Source organism: Arctopsyche grandis, chromosome 8, assembly GCF_051622035.1.
Source record: "Arctopsyche grandis isolate Sample6627 chromosome 8, ASM5162203v2, whole genome shotgun sequence".
NCBI lineage: Eukaryota > Metazoa > Arthropoda > Insecta > Trichoptera > Hydropsychidae > Arctopsyche > Arctopsyche grandis.
The window spans coordinates 13,344,388-13,357,172 of NC_135362.1; the positions used below are offsets into that span (position 1 = coordinate 13,344,388).

Here is a 12,785-nt window from a genome sequence, read left to right on the forward strand (position 1 = left end):
CTCCCACCCCTGCCGTTGCCCCTTTCTTTTATCCCCTGTTTTGCCTTTTAAATTGCGTCGAGGTTTTGCGGAAAATTTTACTTTTGAGCAAATTTTTCACTGCAGATGCGCCCGTTTGTAAACATACATACATATGTATACTCTGTATATATGTATGTCTGCTGATGTACTTGAAATACCAAGTAATCAACATACTTTGCGGCTGTAAATATATGCTATTTTGTACATAAATGATGATTTAAAACTGTCTACGGATGTGACTCATATTACATTCAAAACATTGACGTAATTTGAAAACGTGTTGTTTGTTTGTTTTTATTTTTGCGGTCTCGTTCGTCGAGACAGTTTTCCGTTTAGCGATTGTTTTCCTTTGTGTGCAACGTTTTTCTCCATTTTTCCAGAGGAAAATCGTGATAGTTTACCGCGGGCTTTGCAAGATCGGAGGATAAGTATTGACATAGTTGTTTTCTTTTTCGTGTTATTTTTACATCTTCCTTATATAGTTTGCGCGATCGTTTTGTAATGACACTGTTTGTCAAAATCATCCCAGATATGACAATTTTGACAGGGATTTATTTTGGTAATAATATTCGCGTTCCCATTTTACCAACCTCGACCTGCTTTTCTTCTTTATTGATATTTGCAGTCAGTGGCAGTTGCGTGTTTTTGAGCGATTATTGTTATAACAAACCCATTTTTACCGTAAATCGATTCGCATCACAGCGAATTTTAAAAACAAATCAATATTGATGTCGATACCGTATAGAGGTGAGGTTTACTTTTTATTTAAATTGCATTAAAATTATGTCGTAAAAAAATTTATGTGCAAATTGTGTGCGTTATCTTTAAATTTAATTTCACTTTTGTATTCACGGCGTTTACGCAAATGGACGTGTTTTTTAAATTGAATTTTCTCCGAACATGTTAATTTGTTTCGTGATGTTTTTGCTTATTAATAATTCTGTCAGGATTTTTATGTACCTTTTGTGTTAACTTTTCTTGTTACACTTTTATGTACGCGCTTTGGATTTCATTTTAAACTTACTAAAAGTGTAAAAGTTAACGCTTCATTTGACATTAATCCGTGAAAAATTTTATGGGAATTATTTTCCGATTTTTTATTTACACTTACTAGTCCTGGTACATAAAAATAGATTTGACGTGCTAGCGTTTTTTTTGCATGTGCAAAATTATCTAGAAAGAAAACACATGCCGCGTGATACGCTGTGTGTCTTCACCTTTATGCTTTAATTGTTAAAGTTGTTACATGTTAAAGTTTAACAAGTCATAATCTGCACGAACGAGTGACGTTCATTAAGTAAGTCACAAGAAACTTATTTGAGTATGACGTCATGTCAGTATCGAGGTAGGATTTGTTCGAAATATTGATATTGTGATCAAGAGCACGTCATCAGTCGATGTTATGCATATGTTTATTTTTTAAATAGATTTGCGAATGCAAAGTTATTTACCGATGAGACAATCTCATATTTTGTACCGACGTGCACACGCCCACTTTAAACCGACTCTGATAGTCATTTTCTGCACATTCGGAATTAGAGTTTTTCACGTCCAGCTCTATATGTGTGTGCCTTACTTAGCTTAACACTGGTTAATAACTAATGTATGTAACTAGTATAAAGTTTACTGGATTGGCCTAGTTACGTTTATAAGCAAAACAATTCTGTGGCTATAAAAGGCGAAGTTCTGTGGCTATAAAAGGCGAAAAGCAACCATCTTCGTAACTAGGTGGTACATACTGCATTATCATCTTAAAAGGCTTATAAAGTTTTCAGTATACACGTTGGAAAAATTTGCTAGCAAACGAACACTACTCGAAACTTTGCTGCTTTTCCACACGACACGTGTTCTGAATTTTCTTTTTTTTCCTTTTTCCGGTCTTCTTTTTAGCACGTAAGGCTCGGCATTAGGATCGGCCCCCTTCTTCATTCTTCTAGTTAGAAGTGTGCAGATGTAGTTTCCAATGGAATTATCTCGCGGGACGTTTATCTTTCACTGGGATTCAACCGTGCGCCTGCTTTCATTAAAAGTTTCGTCCCACCGGAACCGACTTTTCTATGGTGCTTTTTTGACCGGAAGCGGAACGACCACACAAAATACATACATATATGTAGGCATATGTCGTTGACCGTGCAGGCGGGAATTACTATATCGCTTTTGACCTAGTTTCTTCCGGAAATCGTCGTAAAAATTGATAGAACGGCTGATATGAATGTTTGATATCGAACTACATACGAGAGGTGGAATGTACGTAGTAAAACGTTTTAAATTCATCTCATTTCTAGACGGTTAACTTTCATTAATCCCGATTGATGGGAGTTAACGGCCCAGGTCTTTCGTATAAGCGATATACACACAGATATGTAAGTATGTACTATAATTTCAAGGAAGCTTTAAGAAGAATTCCTGTGAAATATCAAAACAGCTTATTGTATTCACAAATATATGTACATATGTACTAATTATATTACACGGGCTTTAATTGTTTATGTACATACATACATATAAAATGAAGTGAACTAAGAAGGGTATTTTGAGCGTTTGATAGAGGGGTATTATATTTAGTTTCCCGTTAAATTATAATGAAATGGGATTACTTTTGACTTAATAAGGATTTCTGTTGTACATATACTGCTGGTTAACTAAATAATTGATAGTGAGTTTATCTGATATATTCGGTGAGACTGAGGTTTGTTAATTGTTATCTATAAGTACTATGGATGTATCTATATAAATATGTATGTACATAGTTCGTGGTACCAAAATTAATATGGCTACTGAAAAAACAAGTCCCTTCATCAAGCAGGCTTTAATTTATTGATTTTTAATTTAATGAACCTTGTTTTGAGCCTTTGACGTATTTTCCACGTTATATGTTTTATTTTGTATTTTAACGGAAGGCGCTTTAAATCAACGTACAAAAAATGTGAATAATGGAAAATGGAAAACTTATATTTACAGTATGGGTTATTTTCGTATGTATTTTTTAATTGAAAATTTTAATCTGTATGCATATTTGCTCTTTATTAAATTTTGATGAAAATTAAATTTCCGTTGATTGAATTTTATCTTTAATTTTAATAAATAAAAGAGCCTTGTAAACACGGCGATACGCAACTAAGGTACAATATCACACCAATACGATTATAATAACAACACAACACAACGAATATTCGGGTTTGTTTTAAGTTTAATGATGTTTGATGAGCGCCCAACGATCAAGGAACCATTTTCATTGTACTTAAAAGTCAATTTTGAGACTAGCGGACATATGTATATGTATGTACTTCTATTGTGAAATTGATCGGAAAACGTATCCACTGAAAAGGAAAAGTCAACACATACACATACGTATTGGCCAATATTAAATTCACTTCTGAACAGATCAATATGTGAGCGGTGGTTTCAAAACAAACATTTTCTGCACGTTGTTGTTGTCTATTTACTTTGGCGTGGACGCGAAACGAGCCGCCATTTACGTGCTCCAAATGAAGTAATGTTTTATTAAATTTGTACTACGCTTCGTTCAATTTTCAGACTATTACATAATATGTAGGTACGTTTGTACAAACTTACGCGTGTGGATTAACTCGTTATTGATCGTCGTTTTGTCTGTTGCAGATTGGGCCGGAGACCACGACCGTGTTCGAAGGCAGCTGTCAGTGTCGTCAGACTCGAAGCTGCTCGACGAAGACATCAGAGAAGAAGCCCGAGTCATCCTGAGACCAAAAAAACCTCCACGACCCAAATCAGAGGTCTACCTAAACAACCCTCACCCCAGGCGGACGAAGAGGTTTAGCGCTTTCGGTGTAAGTCAAACTCCCAAATCATATTTGATCTGCTAACAATCTTATTTACGTTCGCCGACTAACTTTTACCTCTTCCCACACTTCCACAATCTAAACTTATAGCTCTTTTGTGGGCAATGGAAGAGAGAGAGAGACAAAAAAAAAAACCAACATCCCCAGTGTTTCCGCAGACGAATAGTGGCCATTTTTCTGAATTACCCAAACGCGGCTACGACCTTATCTCGCCCGTTTCGAACCTGCACGAGCATTATTAATGCCATATTTTATTCGCGTTTGAACTTTTCTTAACGTGAAATTATTGCCACCATTTGACTGCTGCTCATTTTTGGGTAGAGTCCCTTTTGAAGTTGCATTTTGAGACAATCGACGGACTGTTCACCCATTTCAAATGGTACATGTGGCAGCTGTCAACCCGTATGTACTCTTAGCTATGTAACTGGGGGGAGTTAACGCATACGTAAATAGTCAATAGCAAAAGTCACGGCTTGATGATCGACCAAATATACAGCTGGTACATATGTACATATGGCTCGAATCTTTCGAGAAATGTGTGCATTTAAAATAAAAGGAGATTTGTAAAAAATATACTAATACAAAATGGTGTCGAATCTACATAAAACGACCATATACACATACTATGCTGATGATGCAATTCAATTCTAGTGTAATATATGTATGACTGTTTTTGATTATATACATACACGTTATACCCAAGTAGTTCTAACATCCAAGCATCGAATGTGAGTATTGAATTACGTTTAGCTTGGAAGCTCTTTAAACTGCAGTGCCTCGGCTATGCAGAAATTTAAATGAATTGTATTATATTTAGTGAATATGTTTATGTTAGATTCAATATTAACTCCTTCAACATATCAAATAATTTTATAATTTACCATATAGTGATGTTTTACCCTTGTCTTCTGATTAGAACAGATATAAATGTAAGAATATATACATACATATTTTGATTTTTGAAATAAATGTTGCCAATTTGCTCTGATAAGAGTAGCTTAATCTGGATTTGATTAAATCAGCAGTTGAAAGTAATAATCGAGAGTGATAACTTTCTAACGGTGTTCAATTGCCTTGTAAAGGCGATTTTAAGTAAACAAGGAAAATAAAATGATGTCATGTAGGTAGATAGTACGGTAAGCTCTTGTTGTTATAATTTTTTGTATAACTGTCTCAGCAGGAGATAATCAATCTGCATTAGAATGTTTTAATATGATAGACTTGAAGTAGAAATACTCGCCCTTAGTGCGCTTATTTTTTCTTATATAAGACTGGTTGAGCTAGGAATGGTTGAAAGTGAAAGGCTCATTACAATTGATTATCTTTTGAGAAGGACCGTTTCAGTTAGACTTTCACTTTTAACTATTTTTAGCTTATACAGTACCATTGGTGTGTACCCACTTTTATATGGGTGTTTGGACCATCAGCTGTCATACAAAATCGTATTAATGTTCCGAACAGTGAATGTAATATTATATACATATGTACATAAGTGGTTCAATCCGATCCCCCTATAAAAATATTTCATAAGATGCTACTGACTCAGCTGAATGTTGTAGTCATAACATACGATTGCGTAATTAATATTGATAACTTCGTAGTTATGCGTTTTATTTTCGTATTGATTATCTACATGTAATTAGTTAGCTAGCTTTCCGTTTAACGACTTGTCATTTGTAGCGTACCCTATCGTAAAATATGGGTCGAAATGCAGGTGTTTTGTGCGTGTACATTATTAATGTACCAATCTTGGGTAGTATGGCGTTGCAATAGTTTCGAAAGCGAAATGCGGAAGGACCCGTCGGAAAGGGTTTTCCTTTTCAGACAGGGGTAGACAACCGACTTGATTGATATCAATCGAGCTGTTTTCAGCTCTCGGCCTAAATTTGACAGACTCTCAGGTCGCTTAGGGAACCCGAATGCTCTCTGAAACCCTTCAACCGCCTATTCTATGAAAGTAGGATGCTTTATGACCAACCAACCAGGCGACGACTTTTCCACCTGTAAAGCACGTATAGGAATGTGAAAATTTGTGATGTATTGATTTTACGTCATTTTGACAAGAAGTGTTTACATATAATTATTAAATCATTAGTTTAAGCACACGCGTTATTGGAGTGAAAGTGTGATAACTCATCTATCTTTTATATTTTATCAGAACATTTCAAAAATAGTTTTGACAATACAATGAAAGTTCAAGCACAACAGATAAAAGTCACTGTCGCCATAGCGGTATCGGTCAGAGTACTCTTGTATGTACATACATGGAAATCTTCCTGTCAATACCCGCTCGCCGAACATTTTTTAAGGATTTGAAATTATCTATTAGAATATTTGGAATATTAATTCCCATATCCAATATGGCTAAGAAAATGTTGGGTTTGGTCATCAGAAACTCACACAGTTTTGAAAATACTTCATAATTCATCATATGGAGCCCCTGTCAGACGAAATACCTGTTTAAGCTAGATAGGGTGCAGTGATAATTTCTACACTATCTCTATTTGCAAAAGTTTACCATATTTATTTACGAGTGAATTCGTGATGGACTTTTTGGGTTCTTATTCTTTAACCTCTAACAACGCTCAACTCTGGAAACTTTTCATAAAAATTCTAAGGGTCATTTTCTAGTACATAGTTCTGGTTGGCCTTAAACTTTGGGTGCCCGAGAGAATTTCGCTCAATAACTGTTTCTGTCAATTCTGGCCAAAACGAGTGTGCTTGTTTTGATTTACCCCTTTCTAAGGCCATTGGACTGCTAAACATGCTGTCTGAATATCTCGACATTTTCACAACACCGTTGGGCAACATCTTAGGTCTTTAAAATCTTAAATAAAAATAAATACCTATTTGACGTTTCAATTCCTTTCCAAAACCACCCATTTCAAATGTCAACGGACAAAATACAAGCTAAAAAATTTTACAATCAGAGACGGTAAATGGTGTACATTTTTGATTATTGTAATTTTTATATTCAGTCCCTCTTGATTTATTGCAATCTTAGGTTTTGTATTGTTATCATCTCTGCGCTCCAATGACGCAATACATACACACGTATGTACATATGTCATCATCATCATCATCATTTACAGTCATTCGCCACCTAATGCCTTTTCAACACGCTTCCATTCGTCTCTGTCTCATCCATCTCATCCCAAACATTTTTTCTGATTTCGTCCACCCATATCCCCTGTGGCCTTCCTTGCACCCCTTGTCACATTCTCTCGAGTACCATTCGGGCACTTCTTTCATCCAGCTATCGTCCTATTTCTTTACTCTCACCATTACATCAACCACCTTTGTCATACTTTAACCCACGTATTCCATTTTATATCTCTCCTCGCTATTCCAAGTATGTATGAATGTAGCATTCCATGCTTCTTTGGGTGCACTGGATCTTGTGCAGCATTTTGGCGCCCAATGTCCAAGTTTCGCATCCATACGTCATCACTGGCAAGGCACATTGATCAAAGTTCTTTTTTTTTTAGACACAGTGGTATTTTAGATTTGAATACGGCATTCATTCGTCCAAATGCACTCGATTCTAATTTCATACGTTTTATGCGCATCTAAATATATTTGGTTTCTATTTTTATCGCAACAAATGCTTTCGGACCACTTTCCCTTACCTGATTTTTATACACATGGGTCTATTTTACGTTTGGGATTTCCTTTCACATACATAAATGCACGCCTGATTACTCTACAAATCCGCCGAAATACTCCATTGAAGTAAACCTCTCGCATGGATTTTTGTCAGATATAAAAGTGGAGTTTTTTTTTGTGGGAATGCACCCGTAATTAAACATTTCTTACCGCGATCCTTATCACGGTCTGGTAGCTTCGTAATGCTAGTGTTTTGGTTCGTTGCTTTTACATCATTTTTTTTTCTTTCATTATACATACATATATTGTTTCCAAAATTTAGAATTCACCTGTAGTGGTCGTATTTTTTTTAACGAATGGTTTGAATTGACTGACGGGTCGGCGAACGTCTGCTCGGCCCTCCCCAGCCTTTATTTAACCCTTCGGTTACCTCTCGCGGTCGATTACACCCGCAACACTTCCCTCCATTCATCACCCGGACCGGGATTGAATTACTGTGTTAACGTCTTCCATGTGCTACTCCTTCGTTCAAGATGGAATATTTGAATGAGTCATAAACGCGTTGAACCACATGGTGGCTGCAATGCTCAAATGCTCCACTTCTCAAGTAAACTCGCACGTCATTAAAGCAGATGCCCATCTATCTCCCTTTGCTCGTTTACGACGCTGTTGACGTTCTTGGACAATGCACTTTGTTTCTTGCGATACTATTTCAATTTGTCTTCAAATATATAATAAATGCTCAGTGGTTCAATTTTGTATGAAAAAAAATTTAATGTATATAATTTTCTTCAAATGTAGTATGTAGACTTGCCACCTATAATTTGTCCTCTCCGAATAATGCTAGTCTGTATATAATAATGTAAGTGTGATCAAAATTACGGTGAACGAGTGTCATGACACGAGAGAGATACCATAATTTTTAATTTCAGGAAAAATTGTATTTCGAGTAGTGATTTTGACGTGTAGAGGGGCTTCCAAGATCGGAGTGAAAGACGCAGCAGTAGTGTTAGAGGTGGTTTATTGTTCTTGATCCGTCGGCTTGCCAGCTCCGAATTAATGCACGGACCAAAATCGCCTAATATTTATACCCAGCTGGTAACCTCGTTTATACGCTGAGTTTGGCGCGAATGTGAGATCACTGGTCCACGAGCACCAATTACCTAATCTCTACGATGCAATATTTTAGTAATTTGAATACCTAGCTGTTACGCACAGGTGACAAAACTAGCATAGCTTGGTGGTTGCGTTAATGCTAACCGCCGCGAGGTTGCCGGGTTCTATCCCGTGGGTTGATCCCGATTGAAAATCATTTATTCCTAGTATTAACTGTAGTGCTGCTGGCCAGACTTGGATATTTGTAACTCCAACTCGATCGTTTCATATCAGAATTTGTAAATTTATCTGATTTATCGGCTCGTCATCAAATTGGCAAAAACCATTATTTGAATATAATTTCAAATTTATATATGTACAATTTTAATACCATGGATACCACTCAAGGCCAACCCGATAACGGTATCTTGGGAAATATAAAATTGGGTCCATCGGCTATGCCGCCTTTTCCAAGTATAAAAAAAACATACATAAAACTAATTCGTTATTCAAATTTTAAATTTTGACTTACGACGTGTTATTCATTTTTGAAATGCAAAAAGTTTTTTTTGTGTGCGTGAGAAAATATAGACATCGCTTACTCAGACGAAGCGTGCAATTGTTAAGAAAAAATTTTTTGCTTATTTACATACATTCATTATATTTTTTATCTCGTGTCGTATTGATCTTTGTATCAATTTTGAATTCGTTGTGTAATATAATAAGCCAATGTAAATTATTTTTTTTCTAATACCGCTTATGGTATCATTTGCGCCATACGGTATTATATTAAATGTTAATAATACGATACTTCACGGTAAGATGAGATATCTACGTATGTAAGATTACTTCGTCAAAAACAAGGACAATAGACTCCCTTTCGGCTTACGTACATACATACGTATATAATGTTATCCTTTGAATGGAGAAGTTGGAAAAAAATAAATAAAAAAATAAGAAAATCGAGATCGAAAGAAAATAACCATTGAGTTGTCAGCTTACTCTTTCACGGCCCCGTTTGTATTTTCGTAAGGGTATTTTTATTTATTGTCTTCTGTAAACGTATATTTGTATAATCGATTTGTGTGTTTTAAGAGTTGCTTATTGACATGAATTGTATACGTTTCACTCGTATGTTTATTGTTCCAACTTAGAGCGTACATATGTCGATAGCTTTTTCTGAAACACTAACCGGAACGTTTTTCCAAACAACCAACTACCCCATCCAGCCTCCATGAACATGAACAATGTAACCTCGACGTGCACATCAAACGACCCATAATTGGAAATGCTCGCATACATAACGTTAGTAGCGAAAACACTAGCATGTGCAACGGTACTAGCATCCATATAAGCCGAGACCCAAAGTGCCTTTATTAACCACCGTTTCAGTTATGCAAGTAACTAAGTTGTCGGGTTTCTCCGAGAGTGTGCTCCCGGAACAACTTCGTACAGGACGTGTATGTATGTATGTATTACATATAATTGGTTTTCCAAAGACTCACTCTGGGAAAGCCTTCAAACTCATGGATGGCTTGAAATTGTGCACCCGTTTGTTTTAACCGACGGCCATTTTCAGGTCTCGGTTACTGGATAATTTTAAATGCGGCAGGCGGACGTATCAGATTAGCGAATAATCCCCCGAAACGAATGGAAGGATATGTGATACCGGAATACGGGCCACGGGATCCGGTACCCAGCATCCTGTGTGAACTGCATCGCAATTGGTGAAATGCAAAGGGTTCGGCTGTAAAAACAACCCATGTGTTTGCTCCTGCTACATATATGTACATACATATACCATATACCCATACGTAGATCTGAAAAGTGTACATCTTAGTATGAGCATCTGCTCATACTAAGATTTCGTCGAAGTTATTGGCTGCAGATGCAGCCAATAACTTCGACGATGGTCGATCGACATTATTAATAGCTTTTTTTAATAGTTTTATCTCTATATTTACGATCGTATTGACAGGGAGATGACAGTGATGGATACCGGTAAGATATTAGTCCCATATTTGCATCGTGATTGAATCAGAATTGTAGCGTATACTAAAAAGAGCCGCCGGTTAAGTGTAATCGGATTAGGCCGAGTAGCATCCCAGAGACTGTGTGACCGTTATAATTGGTTTCAAGGATTATCTAGACTAAGTGCAAGTAGGCTAAACAATGGCCACCGAATTGGTCGCTATTGGTCCCTTCTCAGAAGTGACCGATACCGTGGGACTGAGTGTCGTGGGAATACATATCCGGATGCCCTGAGCGACCGATCCGTTATAAGGCGGTACTTACGCGATATCAAGACATTCTGGACGGAGCACTGCCAGTGTGTGTATCTCCTTAATCACCAATAAATGCTGTGAAACGACTTTGGCCTTTTACTTGGATCCTCCACCCACCCCTACGCAACAGTATCTTTCCCTGCACACCCGGTCGACCCCCTACGCCTTTTCACAGCTAGAATTCTTACCGTATCCCGATTTATCCTTAAGGGCGAAAACACGCTGAATGGTACGGAGCGTCATGTCCTTGGCTTCCGTTGTGACAGTGGGTGTTCCTCCAACTGAATTTGGCCGTAGTTGCACGTGCAGAGTGCATATGTATGTTTCTTCTGCATTTCTTCAAATATGGGATTCGCCCTTATTTATCACTGACAAGCAAGGATAAATACAAGGATAACATGTTTTCGATGATAAAAACACTCCGGGGGTGATTTCTTGGACTGTGTACCATGTACATACATATATGGGCCAGGAGTGCTGCGTTTTTTTCGCATGTTTAAAAGTATCTAAAAACCACGTACCATTCAGTGTGTTTTCGCCCTTAGACGCATTGAAAGGGAAATACGATTACGACTGCTCTTCTGCACATTCTCTTTAAAGTTGGGTCACCGCACCCGTCCTGCTTTATCTGTCTTGTGTTTTTACATATTTCCTATATACTTTTACATATTTATTTAAAAATATATATTTCCCATTGTGCCATTGCGGGTGGCCATTGAGTGACACATGTGGTATTAAACTTGTACATATACATATAAATTTATAGATTATTAATTTGAAATCATATTCAAATTGTGGTGACATAGTGGGTAGGATGGCTTTGCCGATTTTCTGAGGAACCGTTTCAACGATAAAATCAGATACATTTGGCAAACTCTTATAGGAAACCATTGACTTGGAGTCACAAATATCCAAGTCTGACCAGTAGCACTACAAAAATACTTCCGAATAAATTCTTTTCAATCGAGGTCAACCCAGGGCTTGAACTCAGGAACCTCTCGGTGGTTAGCAGTAACGCAACCACCGAGCTATACTGCTTGCTGATATGTAGTTTTGAACTGAAATGTGATGTCGAAAAAAAGGACAAATGCCCTTTTACAATCTCGAATGGATTCGCTATACACAATACTCAATTATTAGATAAATAAATCTACACATCGGAATTACATATGTATGTATATATCGTCTGAGCTCTACAGTGCTTAACAAGTAAACTTCAACTCTGATTGTTTTTGTTCTCATCTCATCAACTACTATACATATATTATATTAATTGATAATTGAATATATAGATCTATTATATTTTGATAACTTTTAGTGTTAGTATTCCCCATACAGAACGTCAAATCTAGATATAACGATGGACGCATACAGTAATTGGAATGCTACATTGATGACAGCGACAGGTGCAGAATTACACCATAAATTCGTTCCACACGATGCACTAAATTCCAAAGGTTAATTAGATCGGCATAATGTTAACCTTCGAAACAATCCACCATTAAATTAAAAAAAATACTTTAAGTAAACTTCGGAAACAATATTTCGTGTAATTTGATTATATCATGATGATTTATAGAAATTGAAGTCTTCGTTAAGTATTTGTCGAATGTTATTATATATTTACATTCACATGCCAAACGAATCTAGTGAGAAAGTAATAAATTTATGACTCAAACTTAGCCAGTAGACAATTTCATTTGTTGGCCTAGTTGAGAGGGGCAACCAGAAGCGTTCTCTGTAAGTGGCATAAATATGATGTTACGTTGCATTACGACACCAAGTTGTTTATCATTCACTGCCAGAGCTGATATCTGTTATCACACCTCTTTAATGACGTTCCCGACTCGTGCTGTCAGACAGACGACTACGTCGATCGTCTTATCAGCTTCCTTTTGTTATTGTAAAATGGTCCATCGCGCGTATTTATGTTCTTTGTAGTGGAGTAGTGGGACGC

At 36.8% G+C, this 12,785-nt stretch overlaps 1 protein-coding gene across 1 annotated transcript in view; it reads left to right on the top strand.

The window, feature by feature from the left end:
• Positions 1 to 12,785, top strand: part of Eip63E (cyclin dependent kinase Eip63E) — a 143,088-nt gene that overhangs the window by 115,042 nt on the left and 15,261 nt on the right. Inside the window, exon 4 of the mRNA XM_077436867.1 lies at positions 3,643 to 3,830. Coding sequence (XP_077292993.1) covers positions 3,643 to 3,830 — 188 coding nt within the window. The remainder of the gene's footprint in view (positions 1 to 3,642; positions 3,831 to 12,785) is intronic.